This window comes from Malaclemys terrapin, chromosome 2 (assembly GCF_027887155.1).
Source record: "Malaclemys terrapin pileata isolate rMalTer1 chromosome 2, rMalTer1.hap1, whole genome shotgun sequence".
Classification (NCBI taxonomy): Eukaryota; Metazoa; Chordata; order Testudines; family Emydidae; genus Malaclemys; species Malaclemys terrapin.
Window position 1 is genome coordinate 198,765,143 of NC_071506.1, and position 23,547 is coordinate 198,788,689.

At 41.0% G+C, this 23,547-nt stretch overlaps 1 protein-coding gene across 2 annotated transcripts in view; it reads left to right on the forward strand.

Annotated features, from left to right (window-relative positions):
- The first annotated feature begins 3,166 nt into the window (after positions 1-3,166).
- TBX20 (T-box transcription factor 20) overlaps positions 3,167-23,547 on the forward strand; it is a 49,389-nt gene continuing 29,008 nt past the window's right edge. For both annotated transcript variants that reach the window (XM_054020650.1, XM_054020651.1), the window contains exons 1-5: positions 3,167-3,346; positions 3,556-3,698; positions 7,194-7,428; positions 10,148-10,312; positions 17,147-17,255. In XM_054020650.1, coding sequence (XP_053876625.1) covers positions 3,572-3,698; positions 7,194-7,428; positions 10,148-10,312; positions 17,147-17,255 — 636 coding nt within the window. In that variant the 5' untranslated portion in view covers positions 3,167-3,346; positions 3,556-3,571. The remainder of the gene's footprint in view (positions 3,347-3,555; positions 3,699-7,193; positions 7,429-10,147; positions 10,313-17,146; positions 17,256-23,547) is intronic.

Here is a 23,547-nt window from a genome sequence, read left to right on the forward strand (position 1 = left end):
AGGCTACCTGGGCAGGTACGTTACCGACCTGCTGGCTGCATGCTAGTTGATGGAAACATGTTGATTTTTAAAAGCGCTTCGACGTTACTTCTACCAGTGGTTTCTGTTCAGAAATAAAAAAAAAAACAAAGAGCAAGACATTTAGGGTGTGAGGCTAATTATTGTTCAGGTTGTCTTTATCCGCCTGTGTCTTTTAAATAGGCCAGATTTTAAATGTCAGAAGATATATGTTTATATGCGAAATTTTACAAGCACTGCAACTCATGTAGTGGTCCACCCTGAAAATGTCTTCGCTGCTCAACAAAGGCCAGGTTCTGTTTCCATTGAAGTCAGGGTGAGTTCAGGCACTGATTTCAGTGGGAAAAGGCTCGTCCCCCTTTAATACTTTAGTTACAGTGTGGTCTAGTAAAGGTAAGAGGCATTTAAACACATATTTATTGCTTTCCTTCTGTCACCGAAGGAAGACATGTAATGCCAAAATGTAGCAAAGAGGGATATGCTAAAGGAAAACCAAAGAGTTGCAAAGCAGGGAGGTCGGACAGGACTTTTATACAATTTATGCTGTAAGATTTGCTTAGCTCATTTTGTACCTACTGAAAGAAAAATACTAATTAATGGACGGATCCTACACGCCTGGCTCAGACTAAACTCCCATTGGACAAGACTGGGTCCCAAATTGTTGATTAACCACACTAAAATCCACAGTAAAGAGTACTAAGCTTTAGGAGGGGCCTATTCAAATTAATTAATTAAAAGGGCATTTAATCTTAGATGATTGTTTTAGGTGCATGTAACTGAAATGATGACAGGAAGAAATAAATGATGACAAGAATAGCTCTCGCTCATTGCAAAGCAACAAGGCACTCGTTTTTGATCGTTTTATCGCATTGTAAATGATACTATGATTGTTTCAACAGTGACGAGATAGTGCATAATTGTGGTGGGACCCAAGAAATATTAATGGATAATCCCACCAGCAACATCTCTCTAATTACACTATTGCATAGCCCCTGTGATTCTGTTCACTTTTTATAGAAACTAGCTACATTTACCCATTTAGCTATAACTCTCTGTGTTTCTTAGTGTACGGATACATATGGGGTTAGATCATAGTTAAAAGACTAATTTTTAACAGCTTTAGTTACCTATATTTAAACAATGTCTCCTACAAAAGTCTGTGATTAGGTCATCAAGACGATAATAAAACCCAGCAGATGTTCTCTGCTTGCTTCACCTGATGAACATCAACTTGTTTTAGTGGAGTTAATTAACCCAGGTTAGTTGAAATGAATGTAGGCATGATTCTGCCATTCTCACTGGGGCGATGACTTCAATCGGAGTTTGTCTGAGTCAGAAATACAGCAGGCTGGGACTATGGTCCCTGCTCATTGGGGCTCCTGGAAGTGAGTACACCTGATTCTGATATCCTCCAATCAAATAATATTTTGGGACTAGTGTAGTGTAGTGTAGATCGGGACCAATAGCACGTCTAAACTGAACTAACCAATCCCATCCGTACATATAAACAATCAACAAAGAGGACAAAATGACAAAGCAGCTACTCCATGCAGTTAAAATGAGAGTGGACCAACATCCTGCTCGCTTTACTCCCACAAATATTCTGTTCACTGGGGTTTATTGGGGCGTGGGTAATAAAAAGAATAAAGAAATAAGAACATATTCTATATAATGCAACGTACACGAGGGTTTATGGGTGATAACTCGCAGCTGCATCACTCATGAAATACATATCTAAATGGCATATCAAACTCAAGCCATGTGTGTTTTCATATAGCTATAGATATAAAATCAAAGAGCTAAAGGGTGGTGTCAGTTCAGGAAATCCATTGTAAAGATTGTCACTCATTCAATCCTTAGCTGGAGAAAAGACACCACAGAGCTCAAGATGTGTGTTAGGCGTAACACTGATTTTCTCTGCTTTTGTAAATATATTTAATACATATAACATTATCTGATCAATGCTTAGAGAATTTAATTTCTTACAAGGACTTCCAGTTTTTAGGAAAAAATAAAGCAAAAGAATGTACCAATTTGTGAAACATGTAGTATTTATGGAAACCACTATTCCAGTCTTTAAATACCCATTTAAAACCCATTACAAACCAAGATATCTAGGGAACCATTTTTCATGGTATTTAGGAAATGTTTAAAAGTATTATACATGCACAGTAAATCAAAAAGGCTCTTTTGAAACTTTTCAATAGGGTAAATATGTGCACACACACGACAGTGTATTTGCAGTAGCTTAGCACTCATTTTTGTTCTCTTATGATCTGCCATGTAAAACATATATTTAATCTTTGTATCACAACAATATATGGAAAATATCTTATAAATAAAAATATTATGAAAAGGAAATGTTGAGTTAGAAGAGCAACCTTTATTTTTATCACCTTTATTTCCAAAATGAAAAAAAATGGTATGGATTAGATCCTCTCCAAATTAATGAATTAATTTTCAGGTAGGTGGATTTGTCAGCTGTTGGAAATGGTTGTGTATTGTATCTATCATTTTGAAACAACCAAGCTCCTTGTCTATTTGTATCTGGTACAGAAAAGTGTGTATTGCATTGAAATTGGGCATGACAAGTTTCAGGTTGGAATCTGTTTCCCCAGTAATTAATAAATCCCATCCGGGTATAAGAACGCCTCTTACGTTTTCGGCTGGAGAGTGCAATGTAGCGAAAGTAAAACTAGGCCAGTAAGGCCACTACAACATATGCAGGGGCAGATTCGTGCTTCTGTAACATACAGTCTTCCACACACTAGTGAGCGACCATCCCAGCTCTGGAAAATGCATGGCTGCCCATGGGCAAAGGCTGGGTTGGAACGCGCAGCGGTCCCCTAAAATCCAACCTCTCTGACAGACAGTCCTTCCAAGCAGCGATTGCTCTGAATAGCTCGTGTGTGACCCGCTGCAGTCTATCGGCTCTTCCTGCTCCGCTCCTTCCTTTCCTCTTGGCTAGAGACATAGGGAGGGGAGTTTAAAGAGCTCAGGGCTCCCTCCTCCCACGTCCTATCAAGAGGATCAGAAAGCCCTTGACGTGGCCCGGAGCCGATTGGCCAGCAGCCGATAGGATCTCTGCAGCCAGCAAATTAAGGCGGAGGAAAGTGTGCGACTGATCGCAGTGTCCACCCTTCTGCCCTCTGAGCCACTCCGGGCTCCCGCTCCCACCCGCAGAGAGCAGCCGCCGCAGCCTGAGCCAACTCGCTTCTCTCACACGCAGCGAGCCATCTAACGCAGCGCCCGGGAGATGATGGTGACAGTTTAACCTAATCCTGTCCGGGGACTTAGATCCGACCCCGCGGGCATTGTGAAATCCTAGGTATTCTCCATACACACAAAGTGTTGGGCCCCCGCAGTGTCTCCTTGCCTCCCCCAGTTCCCCAAACTCTCCTAAGTTTGGTTCCCGGGCCGAGTAGCTGGCCCTGCGTTCTCTTGGTTGGCTCCGCTGCTTAGTTTTGTAGGATTTTTTTTTTTTTTTTGGCTGGAAGCTGGGGATCAATTTAGGACCTTCTTGCTTGGTTTCTGTAGGATTTACTCTGTGATCATGGAGTACACAGCATCCCCCAAACCTCAGCTCTCCTCTAGAGCCAACGCGTTCTCCATTGCTGCGCTCATGTCAAGTGGAAGCTCGAAAGAAAAGGAAAGTGCAGAGAGCACCATCAAACCTCTGGGTAAGTTGTTTCTTGGGCTGTTCCTTTCTCAGCCGCAGGACTGGATCCTGTGTCGTTTCTGCCCAAATGGATCTCTGATCCATTGCAGGAAGCAGGTAGCTAGAGGGGAATGAAGTCAAATGTCTATTGGGAGGGAGGGGCGTTGCGTGTCACTTAATTCTTTGAAAGTCAGAATACAGTGTCGCGAAGCAAACAGATACGGAGCAAAGAAAGTACAGGAAATTGTTTAAATTGTACGCTGCAGATGTGTGAAGAATCCAGGCTGAGTTTGGTCCATGTTCTGGTTTTTCTTGTGTATTCTTTTTAGTCTGGTCAAAGAAATACTAACGCATTTCAATATTGTCTGTCCATTTTCCTGTATTTTAAGTTGGTTCCTTGTGGCACTGATTACTTTTTTAAGGTGAGGCTTTCTCTCAGAATAACACCAAAACCCAATGCAGCCAATATGGATATCGCTGAAAACTGAGGTTTGGAGGGAGTAATAATTGCAAAGCTTGTACATAAAAGGGCAAGTTAACCAATCTGGGATCCAGTTTTAGCAAATGATAAAGCTAGATTGCATGATACACACATTCATATTTTCATTTGCATACTTGCATTTAATGTGAGAACATGAGTCATTTTAATAAATAACTAGCACCAGTAAGAGAAATGTATATTTCTGTTTAATTGCGAAATTCTTTAGACTGTTGCACAAATCAAAGAATAACGTTTGTTTCTTCTGTTTTAAATTCTAATATTTATTTTCCTTACAGAAGCTAAAACCTTATCACAAAGCCATCTTTTTTTATTACTGCCGTCATTTTCAGTTGAGGTAGTTTAGAACATTAACCAGTAACCATTTTCTAAATTCCTCCACTTTTAGTAACAGTGTTTATTTAACAACCGTTACCATTTATAGAAAACATCAGACTATAAGGCAGAAGGCAGTTACGTTTCTCTCCACTCACGTGAATGATGCAAGAGACATTACTTCAAATTGTTATGTAAATTACCTGTACTTTAAAAAGTACAACAAACAAAACCCGAAAACAATTATTACACTATAATAATAAAAATTATGTACACAGTTCTGAAAGTTTTTGTTTGTTATCCTTCGATTACTTAGCCTATGCACCTTGTGAGAAACAAAAATCAGATTATATATTTTTAGTACATAATCATTTTGAATAGTAAGTCATTGTGAGTTTCAGTAAATGAGTTCACTTAAAATTATATAAACCCTTTAGTGAATCTGATTCAAGACGACCGAGTTGAACGTCCAGACTTTTTATGGCTATACCCAGAAACTCGCAGGAAAATTTACCAAAAAAAAAAAAAAAAAAAAAAGACTTTCTCCAGAATTGTAGGGTCTACATGAATAGTATTAAACCAAAAATTGGACGGATTCAGCATTGCCAGATCGCTTGATATCTGCTACATCTAATAAAATTATACGCTGGCTGATCTACAAACCTTTCGTGTGTTTTAAGTATTCTTTTTGTTTTCTAATTTTTGGTTTATGATGTCATGTAGGCCGGATACGTTATAAAATGTGTGCTTGACACAGAATCCCATATTTAACTTCGTCTTGGATTATTCACTGCTTTTGTCTATGTCTACTGGAAATACTTCAAGTCATATTCGATTTCTATTCATGTTCCAAAAAAGATTAAAAAAATCACCTAGTACACCAAATATCCTCATTCAATATTTTTATTTTGAGGATTTGGGGGAGAAATCGCTGCTTTGTGATTTTAATGGCGTATTTGTTCAAGTAAAGTTCGTTTGAGTCTGAGATTCAAATTGTATGACAAGCACATTGCTGTATTTTTGATTCAAGATCATATAAAATGAAAACAGGACAGTGAAGGTCGTTAAAGTCCTAACATAACATGGAAGAGATTATTATTATTATTAGAATTGGTTTCGTTTCAGATGACAATTAAGTTAAACTATTAAATGTACTTTACAAAACGTGTACGTTTTTAGTAAGAAAATAATAGTTTGAATTGTTTGTACATACCTTTATCCTAGACAAAACATTATCCATAATTTACTGATGGGCAAAATGTCCCAACGCCAGATATAGATTATTTTTAAAACCTCTTTTGAGGACGCCTGTTTCCAAACAACCACATGTGCATCGTTTGTTTAATAATCATGTATTCTGGCAAATTTACTGACTGGTTTCAGAATGTGTTAGCTGTATTTTTCTTCTCTTTCCTTTACTGTAAGCGCAGTCGTTTAAATTATTTAAGGCGAAGTGTTTGCTCAACCTTGTTAGGATACTCGCAAAGCTGTAATTATAACAAAGGGGAAGGGGGGAAGAACACGAATGAATCTCTGTAAGGACTTCAAAATTCCCTCTTACTATGTTGGCTTCTGTTTTATATTTATATCCACGCCACCCAGAAAACATTTTCTACCCACAAAATATCTCCCGCATCACACTCAAGTAGTTTCTTTTTTAAGGGTTATGATAATGGGAACAATTAGAAAACCCTCCTGCATTCAATCACACTGACTTGCGCAGTCTGCCCTTATCAAAACTGGAGCCGAATGCTCCTGTTTTAATGAGAATTAGTCATCTTGTGGTCAGTGGCAAAGTGACCTTTCCACTGAAATCCCCTATTAGTAGGAGATATTGGACAATCAGCTTTCCTGTGTTTTTGAGGTGCCCTCCGCGCAAAGATCTCTAGTCACACGAGGGTAGAAAGCCAGTGCAAATATACAGTCAGGTCGCTTCGCCTGTTGATTATTTTCTTTTGAAACTTTTAACTTAATCCGGTTCTGCTGATTCCCTCGGAAGCACCAGGCACCAAGACAGGATACTGGCTAAATGGACCATTGGTCTGAGCCTGTGTGGCCGCTCTTATGTTCTTCTCTGAACACTCAGTTCTGGAAATGCTTTCTGGGCTCGGGAAGGTTCTGGGCTCACTGCATATAAATGATCGACATTCTTGAGATTCAGATGTAGGGAAAGCCGGGGTTTCTCTCCTCCGGTCCTTTGTCCGTTTGAGTGAGAAATTTCTCCCCCTCTTGGGAGCTGTGACTTACTCGGCTTCCTATTTTTGCGAACTCTGTCATTTGGGATGCGGGAATGTGCATGATACTGAACGGGCTGCATTTGTGTCGTCCATTGGAAATACTACACCAGAAACAAGTTCATGTTCAGTGTCTCCAGTAGGTAATATTCCCAGGGACCAAGATCCCCCCCCCCCCCCCCTCCGCCGCTAGTTTAAGGGATTCGGTGTCCGGGTGACACCTGAAGAGCAGTCCCTTTAAGAGGGACTCTGAGAATCAGGCCCATTTTAAGGCGTCTCAAGTTACACACCCAAAAATCTTTAGTGACTTTGAAAAGACCTGGCCCCATTCCGTCGTTTAGATTTAGACAGGAGCCCATTGCATTATTGGCTCCTGATGAAGTCCTTGTCTACACGGTTCAGAACCTAAATGCCTTATATTTCAAAGCACTGATCGTTTCTCCTCGTTATCCCCCCCCCCCTCTCTCAGAACAATTTGTTGAAAAATCCTCCTGCGCTCAGCCCCTGAGTGACTTGTCCAGCCTGGATCCCCACGGGGAGTTCAGCGCCAGCCCTTCCGCCCTCTGCACCGAGCCCCTCATCCCCACCACCCCCATCATCCCCAGTGAGGAAATGGCCAAGATCTCCTGCAGCCTGGAGACCAAAGAACTGTGGGACAAGTTCCACGAGCTGGGCACCGAGATGATCATCACCAAGTCTGGCAGGTAAGGCTGGAGAACAGCATGCGGGGTGAATGGGGGGGGGGGGGCTGGTTTACTCGCCCCGTTTTCTGTGCTGCCGGTCTGTTATATGGGATTTGTAAAGAAACCCCCAGGGAATTATGCGGCCAGCTGCTGTAGGGCTGGGAGGGACTCGCCCTACACCCGGCAAGGTGCTGGCTCATCAGTGAGCGGCAGGTTGGCCGGGCTCCCCGGGACAGGCGGATGGGAGCAGCCCGCACGCGCTGAAGGGCCCTGGAACTCGCTGGGGCTACCAGGCAGCGTCCGGTGTTAAGGGGGAGGGTGTGTGTGTTTGCAAAGCACAAGCTTATTCTTGTCCCGGTGTGCGTCTGAGCTGGGAAGAGAGGCCCCCAGTCCGCGGGATGGGTCGCTCCCCCGGGCCTCTGAGCAATGCTCACATCCGGGGTCATCCTCCCAATTTGCACTGTCTGCACCCAGTGCTAAACTACTGCATGCATTTCCCCCTCCCAACCCGCTACATTGTCTAAAATACTATTTTACATTTGTTTTTAGAATGACAAGTTTGACCCCGAACTCCCAAACGAAACAAGTATTTTTTTTAGAATCCCAGTTATGTTAAAATTGTTTGCCCTAGGTTTACTATAGAGTCCCTTAGCTCCCCCTGCAGGTTCTATGCCAACACTATCCCTCTCATACTCCGAGAGAGAGAGACAGCTGGTTATTTGTCACGCAGACACCATGGAGCTTCCTGGAGGGGAAAGCGCCTGGTGCAATCCGCTGACCGATCAACAGCCCATTAGGTGCTGGTGTCACCAGTTTGTGCTGGGGAATGGGTGCTGCAAGTATCCTACCCAGAGCTCCTGGGAAGCAGGTTAGCTGTTGGGAAGAGCATCATTCAGTTTCCTCCCACCCACTGATCCCCTTAGTTCTTGTGCAGGAGATTCCCGCCTTTCACTTTGGAGAGGCATGCTCCCCAAGCCATTAGCATTGAGCACTTGTTGGTTCTGATCTTTTGAGCAGAGGTTGCTCCCAAACATTGGCCCAGATAGACAGGCTCAAAAGCACTGAGAGAGATACAGTGAATTAGATCTTAATAGGCTATTTGTAAATGCAGGAAGGAATTTAAGATGCATTTGGATTATTGTGGAGACCTTAAAAGCCTGAGCTTCCAATGTCCCGTTTGCAGATTTAAGGAAGATGCTTTCCACTTTGCTTTGTCTCCTTTCCTTTATAGTTTAAGAAGCAACTCCCTCCAGCCCCATCAAAGGCTTCTAGTGATTTCAGTGGGTTTTGGATTTGGAGCCCTACTGATTTAGGGGACATGTCCCTGCTTGGGAAAGTGCCTGTAGACTATGCACATGATAGAGTCTGTTCTGTGGTCGTGCTGATCCTGATCCCATTGAAATTAATTGCATGACTTCCCAATGATTCAGTGGGTAAGTTCAAGCCCTTTGTTGACAGTTGGGCAGGATCTGGTGCAAAAGATGCAGAAATAACAAGAGATAAGCCATAATGGCCATAGACTTCAGTCGAAGCAGAATTGGGCCCTTAATTAGTTGTAAACCAGAGCAACATTAGACAGGTAATCTTTGCGAATGTAGTGTTGTGATGTTATATAGTTTTTAAAAATTGTTACTTAGTGTTATAATTTTGTAGATGCATATTTGTACACACACACAGAGAGTCCCGGAGAAATAAATCATAATATAAATTTGACAAATGTGTCCTTTTTAGGTTCACAAATCATGTGCAACTCCCCCATATTTATTTTAGGTTGCTCATAAATTTCTCCAGATAAGATAGGTTGTTTTTTAGGTCAGTCAAAAACAGTTTTGAAAATTCACAATTTGTGTTATGTTTGGTAGCTACGTAAGCCACTTGGTAGTGGTTTAATTATCTGATTATATGATTTTTGTAAGTATCAAATGGCAATGCATGTTTTGTGTTGCATCGTCAGGTGTAACATTTGCAATTTGAAGTGTGCGTTTTTATTACTTAAGCAATTTACTATGCCATTTTTGGTAAATATTGGAGCATTTAGTCTTAAAATTCATTTTTCACCAGAGTTCTTGTAAGTAAAGCTAATTTGCAAGAATACTTCTGGAAAACATTATCAGAGTAAAAGAAAATAAGTTCAACGTTTGCAGAATACTAATGAAAATAGTTTTTGCAGTATTTTCCCAGCGCCAATATATATGTATATGTATATTTATGAAAAAAATCACTGTGTCTATAGGAATGATACTCTGAAATTAGAATAATTATACTTTAACTCCCAGGCAGAAAATATATATCATATAGAAATTTATATTTCCTCCTATTTCAAAAAATTACTCTAATTTAAGGGTATCAGTTCTATGTGTATTTTATAGGGGTACAGATGATTTAAATGCCTGTCAAACTGAAATATAAATACACCTCTACCCTGATATAACGTGACCCGATATAACACGAATTTGGATATAACGTGGTAAAGCAGCGTTCCGGGGGGGGGGGGCCCTGCGCACTCCAGTGGATCAAAGCAAGTTTGATATAACGCGGTTTCACCTACAACACGGTAAGATTTTTTTGGCTCCCGAGGACAGTGTTATATCGGAGTAGAGATGTATCTTGAAATTTTTCTTTCTTCCTGGTGATTTGAATGTAATTTTTTTTTTTTTTTTTTTAATTTGGAGCAACATTTCAAAAGCTCCTTTTTTCTGCTGCCTTGTCACGTTTATTTTCTAATTTCCCTCTATTGCAGGAGAATGTTTCCTACTATTAGGGTTTCCTTTTCGGGAGTGGATCCTGAGGCCAGGTACATCGTGCTAATGGATATAGTCCCAGTGGACAATAAGAGATATAGATACGCTTACCACAGATCTTCCTGGTTGGTAGCTGGAAAAGCTGACCCTCCGCTTCCTGCAAGGTTTGTTCATTTCATAGCTGATCTCTTCAAAAAAAAAAAAAAAATGCTGAAAAAGTACCTTTGAATGATCTTTCAAAGCTGTTTGCAAACAGTGCTCTAAGAATCTGAGTCTGTGCCCACTGGAGCTGATGGCAACACTCCCATTAATTTCAGTGGTGCATTGTCCAGTCCTGTATCCATACATGAGCCAAATATTTGACTTATGCTAGAGGTTCCAAAGGCAAGCAGGATTTGGCCTGAGGATCAGTTACAGAAAATGGTTCTGACGATCGAAAGAGAAGGAAACTTTTAAAAAGACATTTATTTTCCTCTTGTTATGACTTTTTTCCTTTGGGCCTCCTTTTTAAAGCAATCCAGGTGCCTTCAGCTCAATGCCAGTAGAAATATTAAATTACAGCTTTGATACCACTTAAAGTAGACATGCCAGATTATTTTCTAATCACTGACCAATGTTTTCTAATTAATGAGTTTACTACTATACTATACTCATCTCTGATGTTGCCTAGTGTGTGCATGTATCCAATATAAACGCGCAAACACACACGGGTCATTTTTTCAGGAAATTTAGGATTTCTGAAACTTTGGAATAATAAATAAAGTTAAACAAGTTAACCCCTTTTCCACAATGAACAAAACAGACAATTCACTTCTAAAACAATTGCCTCACAGTAAGTGATACAACATGGTTATGAACTCATTGTGGAACACGTATGCAGGCAGGTTGCCACAGCTTTGGTGCAGAACTAGCTAGGCTTCAACACTTAGGTCTCAATTTATCAAAATATTTAAGCATGTCCTTAAGTCTGTGCTGAATAGGGTTGGAGTTAAGGACATACTTATGCCCCATCGACTTAAATAAGACTTAAGCAGATGCCTTGGTGATTTTCTGAATTGGAGCGTTTTGGGCTGCAACTCAGGCCAGTGAGAGGTTGTGATATTGCTTGTCCTGTAACCCTGAGTGTCTTAAAATGAGCTGCTGCTGTAACTGCCTGTCTGGATGTTCGCCCCCAGCATACAAGCATGCACTGAGTATCTGTGTGATAAGCCCTAGTTCAACAACTCTGACTCCACCAGCCTGCTTGTTACACCACAGCCACACTCTGGTCTCCACCAGTTTTGGTTACCTCTAAGCCAAGTGATCCCAACATATCCCCAGTCCTGAATTTCCCCCAAACCATCTGCCCTGAAATGCCCTGCCCTCTCCTGGACCACTCAGAGACATAATAAGGTTTTTTAAGGGAGCAAACGAGTCAATACCCAGCAGCTTGCCACATTAACTGGATTAAGCAACTACTTCACTTCAAACACAGTACTTGGTTAGTTTCGATTAAAATAAAACAAGTTTATTAACAACTTGACATAGGTTAAGTGTTCTCAAGTAAGAGAAATAAAGGTAGAGATGGTACCAGCAAATAAAAGTGAAAATGCTTCTAAGAGTCTAAAACTTAATGTAGCAAGGTACAGTCTTTGTTTAAGATGGTTTCTCTCACCAATTATTTGTTGTCCTGCATGGTTGACTGTCACTCTGTCAGGACCTTTCCCAGAAATATGAGGTACTGATTTCTCTTGTCTTTTTAGGTGAAAGATAAAGATGGAGTCTCTCTCTTTCCCTTACATTCCCAAAGAATTGTCTTTGTTCTCAAAGTCAGGAAGGCCTTCTGGGGATTCAGTCTCCTGTGTCTGCCTGAGGGGTAGGAGTCATGTCAGTTCTCTGACTCTTGAGTTCAGGCTCAAGACAACTCCACTGGTTTAGCTTGATAGCTTTGTTTATGGTTAATATGTAAATTGAGGTAAACCAATGTTCCTTCTAGGACAAACCTGTTTATCACCTTTACTTAGGCTTGATTGTCTTTGTCTTAAACATTCTCTAGTACCATTATACAGAGGGAATACATAACTTCACATGTAAGGTTAACACATCCATTTTACAATGATATTAATGACCAGTGTGTTATTAGTTTTGAAATGATACCTTACAAGGTATATTTTGTACAAACATCATTGCAGCCATGTGTAGAGTCTGAATACAGGGGTGTTTAGGGTCACAGTCCCAAGCCTGCACTGAGAACCATGCGGTCGGACTCCTGTGTCCACAAGGAACCTCTTTGAAGTCAACGGGGCTCTGCCTGGGCACTGGGGCCCACCTGCAGAGTTCTAAATGCAGAGCCAGAGCCTTAGACGCTATAAAGACAGGCATATTAGAACTACCTAAGTAGGAAAGCATTTTCTTGTGTGCAAATATGGGGCCAAATGCAAGCAGTCCTACAGAACGCATGACATCTCACAGACTGCTGATCTCTGGTAGGTAGTTCAGGTTTTGTATCAGTGAAAAAACGTCTATGCTTGGATGACAAAAGGACATCAGATTCAGCAAGTTAGCAGTTGTTTGCTTTCAGGGAAAACAATAATTTACTACTTCTTTTTCTTTTTCTTCTTTATTAATTAATTTGTGTGTGGTAGCATGTAAGGGCTCCAATTTTGCTAGGTGCTGTACAAACACAGACCAAAAAAGATGGTTCCTGCCCCAAAGAGTTTACTGTCAAAATAACATCAATAATAATAATTCAGGAAAGTACACAAATGGCCTTAGGGTGGGGTTCTTAGTTTCTTATTTGTCTGTAAAGCATCCAGTGCATTTTGGATCTCTTTGGATAGGCTAATAATCCATATGTAGGTTTTGTAGCTAGGTAATATAGATCATCTCATTAAAAAAATTCAGATGAATATATTATGTGGACATGAAGAGGCTAATCTCGCGCCCATTGAACTTGTACTGACTTTGATGGGACCACGGTCAAGCCCTTTATGATTTTATTATTAATATTGTTTAAAGTTTGTATTGTGGTAGTACTTAGAGGTCCCAATCAGGTACAGGATCTGTACAAATATATAGTAAATGACAGTCCCTGCTTCATTTTCACCAGGTTTAACCAAAACAATATTGATCATAAACCATGGCTATATATTGTTTTTATCTTTTCTGTTAACATTATAATTTGCTGCTTACTCAGTTTTATTTCATATTGAAAAATGTCATCTTTCCTTGTGAGAGAAGGCACATAATATCTGTAAAGGCTGGCATGATTTGGGAAGCTCTGGTGTTTTTGTGTTACACTGATCTGTTGCTGGTTTTGGAGTGTCAATGCTAACATTTTATCAAATAAGGTCTGTTTAAATTTATTGCTGCAAGTAAGTAATTGACAATTTGTTGTTTTTTAAAGTGGTGTTTACCCATCTATATCTTTTTTTGATTTCTTGCAGCCTTCTCTTTGCTCTCTTAAATCTGAATAATCTGACTGCAGTGTTGTGAGCTAAAAACTGCTGAATCCCTCGGGTACTTTCTGAGATGCTATGGGGTCTTGCGGGATTTTATGGGGTTTCTAGATAACTGTATACAAACTTTACACAATATTTTGTAGATATGTAGTGGGAATTCCCACAACTTATGTAGGTTTGTCATAAATCTCGGCTGCTGCCCACAGCAGTAAACAAATGACCTTTTCTTTTTTATATTTTTGTGCCGGGTGCACATGATATAAAATTATTTTTAAAATCAAGATTTTAATACTGTATTTATACCTAATAAAGTTTTAGGGCCTGATCCTGCTCAAATTGAAATTAAAGGTTAAATTCCTATTGACTTAAATTGGAGTTCAGTTCTGCTCCCAATATCAGGAGTCAGTGGTTATATTTTCACCTAAATGATTTCTAAGATCCTAAGCCAGCAAACACACCTGGGCTTTAACTTTAGTAACATGAGACATATAATTGGGGCTACTCTATGTGCTTAAGTGTTTGCAGGATCAGACAGAACCTATGGCATTAAGATGCTGATCCCTCAAAGATATACATACACACATAACTCTACCAACATGAATAGTCTCAGTGACGTCAATGAGATGATTCATGGGAGTACAGTTATGCACATGTGTAAATTGCTTCAGGATTAGGGCCTTAAGGCTTTTCTTTATTTTACTATAAAAATAACTTTCAACACTAGAACAACAACTGTACTTGAAATTAATAAGTACTATATGATGCCACTGGGAAGATTATCCCTTCATGGATCTTCACTACAAATAACAATTATATCCTTTTCTTCCTGCTGTCAACATTTAAATCAAGTTATGTGACTTGAATAAAAACACTTTTCAGAAAATCCTTGTAAAGCTTTTAAAGTGCTTCCAGGGATAGATTTTTTTTTTTCCTTTCTGTCTTACAAGCTACAGAGAACGTTTGAAAGAAATACCAGTCCTAAAAATTCCTGCATGTACCTTTACACTGTACCCTCCCTCTTTCCTCTCCCTTTTTTGCATTGAGAAATGTTTTTGCTTCGGTGACGTGGCTAGCCTAACAAACCCATAATGGTCTGGGGCTTGAATGTGTAATATTTATGCATTTGTAGCAGACAGTAGCAAAGAAACTTTTTTTATTACATTTTCAAACTAGCAATTTGAGCCCGATTCTGCCAACTTTCTGTCTGTACAAAGTACAAATTAAGTCAGTTAAAAGTCACATGCCTGGAGGGCTTCCAGGATTAGGCCCAATATTAACAAACTGAACAAAAGGAAAATGTAATGAAAGCTAAATACACTATAAGGAACCTAAAGTAGTCAGCTTAAACCTTGACTACTGTTGCAGGCAATATAAAATAACTTACAATAAATCATAAATTTATATCAAAATGTGGCTCCTAAAATCTTCGTAAATGGAACTGAACAACTTCTCATAGCAAAGTGCTCACTAACTTCTGTGAGAGTACTGTGTATTCCAATGGAATGTCTGTGTTTATTTCTCTAATCTATTTGTTCATGTGTATGCATGTTATCATCAGTTCTCTGTGCACCAGCAGGCCACTATATCTAATTTTGAATCATCCTGTGTCTGGTGTACCAGATCTGGTTATGGGAGAAGTCTATAGATCGGTACAGTTCAAACATGTAGGGTCATACATTTCTGTACAATGCAAGGCACATGCAAATGTGTAAAGAGAAAATTACCAGTGAGTTAAAATACAAAACAGTGGCTGAGATCTATGGTGCCACAGGCAAAATCTCTGAAGAAAAATCCCCATGGCCAACAGTGCACATTGATATGTGCAAGCAACCATGAGTAGGATGTGGGGAATGATTTCACTCCGTGACTTTCCCATCAGGGTGACTGTTAGTATTCAACCAATGTATAGCCCCCATAGCTGTGGCAAGAGTTAACTGCGTGCATTTGGTTTAAGGTAACTGTGCCTAGCAGATAAACACAGAATGGTCTCTACTCACTCTCCAAACATACGGCTGAAAGAGTTTGGCTCTTTGGTCCTAGTTAGTCATATCTTGGTAAGACTGATTCTCTGTGATAATAGTGTGCAGTATTGCCAAACCCAACCATTCAGAATCATGAGTCAGGCTCCCAAAAATCACGAGACCAGCTTACAAATCACGAGATTAAAACAACACATTTTGGGTTCTTTTTTATTTACCTTCTGGCTTTTGAGCCAGTAGGAGTCACATTTTTTTATCTCTTCTCTACAGCTATGAGGACTAAAGACCTTTTTTTAAAATGAAAGCTGAGATTCTCATGACATAACATGACTCTAAGAGCTGGGGCTTTAAGATGAACATCATTTATCACAAGTCTCATAATAAAACCATGAGAGTCAACAACACTGAGTATGGTGCACAGTTTTTGCCATCCCACAACCTCTTTCAGATACCAGGGACCTACCACTCAATGGTGTACAGCCAGCACTCTTTTTGGGGCAAAGAAGTATCTAGAGAAGCAATCGTGCATTGAAAAAGATTAGCTGTAATTTATATCATGGGTCTCAGACCTGGCCCACAGATGTAATGGGAGCATTCCAAGATTGGGCCAAATAAGTCAACTGAAGAGAACGGGCCAGATCCTCAGAAGGTGTTAATCGACATTGACTTAAATGGAATCACTCCAATTTACACCAGCTGAGGATCTGGGACAACTTCCTTTAATTAAAAGTCACAAACAAATAATAGCGTTAAATCATTTTCAGTTATATACAAGTTATATATGCTAGCTGCGTTTAAAGAGCCCAGCGCTTGTAACTGTTCTGGTCACAACATAAGCCTCTCAAACATCCTCTGTGCTTCCTTTCATCCTGCCAGCTTTCCCAAGTAGCAGCTTGTTAACTACATAGAGGCAATGATTTCTTTTTCCATGTCAAACCACTGTATCTGACTGCAGCCATTATCTTCTTATTAATGTCATCACAACTAATGTGATCCAGTGCAGGTGAAAATAATTACCAAGCTTAATGTTAATACTAAGAAAAAATACAACTTATCTGGGTTCCCTGACTAGTTCTGTCATTGCAGTATGTCTTTTTCTTTGAGCTGGAGTCATCGTTATTTTAAGCGCTTACTAGCACAGCTGCTGGAAGACATGATCAATTTTTCATTTGGAAAAAAGACGTAACAGTGAAATAATGTCTCCATTTTAGATTATTTTTATCCGCTGCTTAGATACAATTAGTTATGCTTCTAAAAGAATAATATGCTTAGCAAATGATAAAGTCTTAAAAAAGATGGATTCTTCATTATATTCCAGTGGGTGAAGAACTCAGTTATGTCTTCTATAATTTTTCATTAGTAATTATGGTATTTCATGGATGCAGCTTAAGGGAATCCTCTAACTCTTGCTTTACTGGTAGATCGGTGTGGTCCTAAGATTTGAGAAAATACCTCTTGGTGAGGCCATTGGATATTGTGAAGGCATAAGACTTATTTTAATTTTGTGTGGATACATGTTTATAAAGTCAGTACCATTTACACAAATCTGATTGTAAGACTTCTGTGTTTGTTTGTTTAGGTTGTATGTGCACCCTGATTCTCCATTTACAGGGGAACAATTATTAAAGCAGATGGTGTCCTTTGAAAAAGTGAAACTGACGAACAATGAACTGGATCAACATGGGCATGTGAGTAGCCTACTCTGTGGTAAGGAGTAAAAAGACAACACAAATTAGCCATGAGTCTGTTATGGTATGACATTCATTGGCACTCTGATCCCAATGGCAAAAGTGCAAATGGGCTTTGAGACTGACCCACCCTTCCACCTTTACAGGTGGTCCCTTCATGTCAGTGGCAGTGCAATGGCAGAGGCTTGTGGGAAAGTTTGTACTCATTGGTTTGCCCTCTTCTGTAGATAATCAGATGACTTCAGACTCCCTGGCTTGTGAATTCAACACCTTTCATCAGTGTCACATTTACCTTGTGTGGGAAATGTGTGGCATTACCCATTGCAGTCTAAGGCCATAGACAGCTTGTAAAAAAAAGAACTATCTTTAGCTTCCATGATTTATCATTTGTATATTAATTTATCAACATGATGGATGGGGTAATGCCCAGATAATCATAGTGTTCTGATCCCGCTTTCACTGCTATCAAAGGGGCAGAATCCAGACTTAAATGAGGGGCAAATGTCCAGTGTCAAAGAGAAGAGAAAAGAGACACACATGGTTTTGCCTAATATGCTTCCATCTGTCTTTTGCTTTGACTTGGCCCACTGGATAGTGCTCTGATCTCTTAGACACTACCCAGTGCCTTGTCATGTATACTTGCAAATCCCGCTCTGCTGAATTTGGTGTCAGTGCCCTAAGCAATCTACATGGGAGGGGTTCAACAGGGGCATGTCTTTTACTTGCTGACCCAAAGTGGATGGGTCTTGGTGTCAGTACTGTAGTCCTGACACACCAGGAAGGGTTAATCCAACACTGAAACAAAGGATGTGACCTTAAAAAGACAAAATTGCTCCAAAGTCTATTGTGTTGGATATAGAAACACTCAACCTTTACATAAATTAAACACAGAGCGTCACAGGATGAATTTGGGACTTTAAGGGGATTAAGTCCCAACTCTGACCCGTGCCAGGTTTTCTTCCTAAGTTAAGAGGCTTGGAAAAGTGAAAGCATGTGGCTGAGAGCAGGTGGTTGGGAGCCTGACCTGGTTGGGGGAGGATCAGCAGTGACTCTCTACTTGGGAGCCTTTTCATGGGAAAGCTTAAGACCTTGTGAGTTGTCTAACTTGGTGGGAAGAAGTCCTGAGGGAACCCAAGCCTGAAGAGTAGGCTCAGGATGGGAGGGTTTCCTGTACAAGAATTAGACTATGTAAATTAGTGTTAATAAGTGAGACCCCAGGAAGGGAGAGCTGGTTTTGAACATTAAAACATGGAGGGAGGGGACATGTGAGATACGGACTAAGGAAACTGAGGCATGGGGATACCAGACATTGGAGACCCCCTCCTCCTACAGTGGGTTATTTACTGCTTTTGTAGAGTGTTTGATAAAGCGGGTCGTTGTCTGAATTGTCCAGTAGGAATATTTTCAATATGAATGAGAGTTTTAAGGACAGCAGGGTTGAGCCAAAGCATTTTCATGGGCTATACCTCCTGAAAGCAAAAAAAAAAAAAAAAAAAAAAAAAAAGAAAGAAAAGAATGGATGCCAACACACAATTCTTTTCTAAAGAGCTGTAGGTATATTTTTCTTTAAACCGCCCCCTCCCTTTTTCTGGCTAACATGTTTTTGTTTTTTTGCTCATGTTCCATAAGAGATCTCTAGAAGCAAAGCCGATTTTTTGTTTTTGTTTTGCCATTGACTTCAATGCCCTAAGGTCTTGATCCTGCAATGAGATCTGTGTGGCTGAATGTTGTGCATGCATAGAGCGCTGACATCAGTGAGGGTCCAGGAGGGTAAAGGGATGCCCTTGTGTGGAATTCACCGTAAGAGTGAGGCATTTATTTTCTTAAATGATCTAAGACCTATATATATCTGACAATCTACGTGCGGGTAACAAATATATTTTTTGTAAATGCAAGGCAGTTCATTTAAAAAAAAATCACTTTCCTGAGCTAATGCTGCAAATGATCACATTATAGTGAAACCCACTTCTGTGAATACCAGACAAGGAGACAATCCTGCACAAAGAGTACACACTAATGTAGCAAATAGTCCGATAGAATAGCTATGAGAGCTGTTAATGTCATCACCTTGTGAAATTATTAAGGGCCAGATTGTGACTTTCAAAGGAACAGCAACATATTTGGGAGGGGCGTGGATGTGCCCTCAATTTGGCTTTGTCTCCACTAGCACTTTTGTTGTTATAACTTTTGTCGGTCAGGTGTGTGAGGAAAAACCCCACACAACTGACTGACATAAGTTTCACTACTGCTGCTTGTTGAGGGTGGTTTAATTATGCCACCAGGAGAGCTCTCTACCATTGGCATAGAGCAGCTACACGGGAGACTTTACAGCAGTACAGCTGTGCTGCTGTAAGGTCTGTAGTGTAGACACAGCCTTAGTGGAAGTGGCTGCAGCCACTCTACCTGACGAGAGTGAGGCAACGAGAATGCCTCTGGTGGTGCTGGAGACAGCACCTCTGCCTCCTTTTTGGAGGTACAGTCTGTGCTCTCCCCTTCATTTGATTAACTAGAGCATGTAACAGGATGGTCCTGTCCACACCCTCACCCATGCATACCCTTTTTGCAGTGTGTAGTAACATGGCCAGTACTATGACTCCCTCAAATCTTGCATCAAGGAATACAACCACTGGGATCATGACTACCCCCTGCACAGGTGGGTAACCAGAGAAACAAGGCAGAGAACTTTCCTCTTTTCTTGCTCATCCTAAATTTGCTAGGCACCAATATACCATAAGATGATGGCATTCTCATAAAGGAAGATCTGACCAAAGACAAAGGACCTGACAATACATCCCTGTTGCATGCAGTACTCCTGTTTACATCCAATGCCAAACAAGGAATGTAGTACCAGCTCCAAATGTTGTGGGAAGAACATATTGGTCTATGTATTTATTTTAGAACACTCTCCATTTAATTTTTGTGTCCTTTCATATTAGAGTAATTGTCAATATGTAAATACCATCACCAGATACTGTATAGACCAGGGGCGGGCAGCAAACTTTTTGGCCTCAGGGCTGCATCAGGTTTCGTAAATTGTATGGAGGGCCGGTCAGGGGAGGGGGTCATGGCCTGGCCCCCACCTCCTATCTTGCCCCCCCCCCGACCCCTGCCCAATCCACCCCCCCCCAGTCCCTGTCCGCTGACTGCCCCCGAATCTCTGCCGTCCCATCCAACCCCTCCTCTCATTCCTGACGGCCCCTCTGGGACCCCTGCCCCACCCAACCTCCCCTTCTCCCTGTCCCCTGACTGCCCCCTGCTGCCCCATCCAACCCCCCCACTCCTTCCTGACTGCCCCCGGGACCCCTGCCCCCATTCCACCCCCTGTTTCCTCCCTGCCCTCCGACCACCACCCCGAACTCCCCTGCCCTCTATCCAACCCCCCCCTGCTCCCTGCCCCCTTACCGTGCTGCCTGGAGCACTGGTGGCTGGCGGTGCTACAGCCATGCCTCCCGGCTGGAGCCAGGCCACGCTGCTGCCACTGCCACCACCGCGCAGCACAGAGACCGGGTCAGGCTGGGCTCTGCAGCTGCGCTGCCCCACGAGCTCACAGCCCCGCCGCCCAGAGCATTGCACTGGTGGAGGAGCGAGCTGAGGCTGTGCGGGAGGAGAGGCAGCAGGGGAGGGGCTGGGGGCTAGCCTCCCAGCCCAGGAGCTTGGGGGCCGGGCAGGACGGTCCCGCGGGCCGTAGTTTGCCCATCCCTGGTATAGACCTATGAAACAAATTCATTCTATGAAGCCTTTGAAACAGATGGTTCTTTAAATTATGGCAATGATATTTTGGAGTTGAGCAGGTTTGATTTTTAGGCCTTCTGAAATGGTACCTTTGAATTTAAAAAGCTCCTTTTCTCTGACTGGTTCTCTTATTTGGCCTATTAAAATGTTCATTGCATTTGACAAGCCATGTTGGCTCATGAGTGAGTCTTAATGGTCTTAAAATGCCTTAATATTTTAGGTTTTTAGATACAAAAGTTGGAATTACCCTAACTCCCGTTTGTTATGGTTACTTGTTCTCTCCATCCTCCGAAAGACACTTTTTGTTATTAAAGGATGGAGAGTGGTGGGGTGTTCTATTTCTAGAAGGGTTCTTTTTCTGAAACAGAATCCACCTGAAGTGAAGAAATGGACTTTTTTTATTTTAAGCTTAGCATTTGTTTTTCTTCTCTTATTCTGAGACTTCTGGATTTGTATTCTTAACATGCATAACACAACAGTGATGGCATTATTTATATTCAGTCTATGCACTGGGCAGTAGTCTTATCATTGCATGCATGACATAAAGTTTGTTGCAAGGAAACACAGTGAAACACTGCATTTGTATGTATGTCTCTGGATTATGTCTTAGAGCTAAGTGAATAATTTACAGAAATAATATGTTGAACACTCTCTTGCCTTTCTTTCTATTTTTGGAACGTTAGTGAACAATTTTTCTCAAAGTTATTTAAAAAAGTTAGTAAAATGTTGTGTACTTTATGGCTTGGTACTTATGCTTCACTGTGATTGGTTACATATTTCACATGGTATTGTTTCTGTTCCCTGATTAGACCAGCTCTGAGTATAACTCTTGCATGGTATTTGTGCTAGAGAAACTTGATTGCATGCGTGTTCACAGAAAATGCACACACAGGGTGTCAACGTGGCTTAACAGTGAAAATCCCAGCTGTAATGATTAAAGTAACCTATGGGAGTTAGACGCTAACTCTCTTCAGTGGACAATGGGTGCCTAACTCACTGAAGCTATTTTGAAAATCTCAACCTATAATTGTGAATAAATAGTAGTGGACACTTATTTGCAGTATTCACCCAAATCTAATATCTACGAGCCTTGCCACATTCACTGTTCAACTAGTACATACATGCGTTGACTTGTCTCTGTCTGGCATACACAGAGTAGTATACATGTGCACCTAAGGTATATGCACTTGTGTGACGGCAGTGGGGAGGGGGGGCATATACAACTACAGACCCAAAGAAGGGGGAGGGGGGTTCAATCAAATACATTTGAGAAATACTGACTTACACTATCATTCATATCACTTTTGAACTGGGCGCAGAGTACAGTGTTTCTTTATGGCTGATACACTTCATGAACCAGGTTGATTATGAAAGTTTTGTATGCAAGAAGAGAGAGGGGCACTGAAGTGCACTAACTGGAGGGCTAAGAGTGACACGCAGTTGGGAGTGGACAAAGAAGACAAAAGAGCAGTGAGGTGAGAAACTTTGGAGCAGCATAGGGGATGGAAAGGGAAGTGGGAGAAGGGCAGAGAAGTAGATGAGGTGATGTATTGTGCAGTGTCTTGAAGGTGAGAGCAAGGAGCTTGAAATCAATGCAGAAATAGAGTGCAAGCCAATCAGGAAGAATACTGAAATGGTAAACGTTTGCATACTACACCGAGCACTAAAACGATGTCTCACTCTCATGATGATTGTAATGCACTAAATTCTGCTCTCCATTGTACATGTGCAACCCCACTGAAATCAGAGTACAAGTCAGAGCAGTACTTGGCCCAATGGGAGAAGAAAAAGGTACAATAGGAATCTACTAATGTAACAAAGCTGATGCAAGAGCACAGCTGTAATGCAATATGCAACCTGCATTGTTTCTTGAGTTATCAAGAAAGACTGCATTTCTCCTGTTGACTTTCAGTTTAATACTTGTCTTTGAATGTAAATTAGCTACTCCAGATGATGTACAGAATATCCTGTGACCTCCTTGCAGCCCTGTGAAACGGAACTACCCAATCCCACTGCCAGTTTAGTCTCAAAACTGTGATTTTTATTTAAACAAAAAATGGTGCAAATCTAACTCTACATTTCATTTTTATATTCTAGTATTGTGATTAGAGCTGGGCAAATAGAACTTAGTCCGATGCCAACTGAAGTGAATGGGTGTCTTTCCTATGGTTTCAGTGGGCACTGAAGTCAGTTAGTTGGAGGATTAGACAAGAATGGCTTTTTTTCCCACAAGCAAATATTAATGAAGAAAAATGGCAAAATTTGCAACAAATATTGCTTTCGATGCATTACTCCTGGTTCTCCTCTGCTTTTTCATTTCTGTTAGTTTAGCAGTCAGATTTGAGTATATAGGATAAGCTGCTTTAAAAGCCAGGTTTGCACCATAAGGACCTGATTTATTTTTCCAAAGGGGCCACAGGCTGGCATCATTTTGTATTCGCACAACTTTGCAGTTGCCCACTCCTGTGCACACACTTTTGAAGCACTCAAACCTGCATAGGCAGTTAATAACTTCAAACACTCTTGCACATAAGTGATAGAATGTGCACGTGTCAAACCT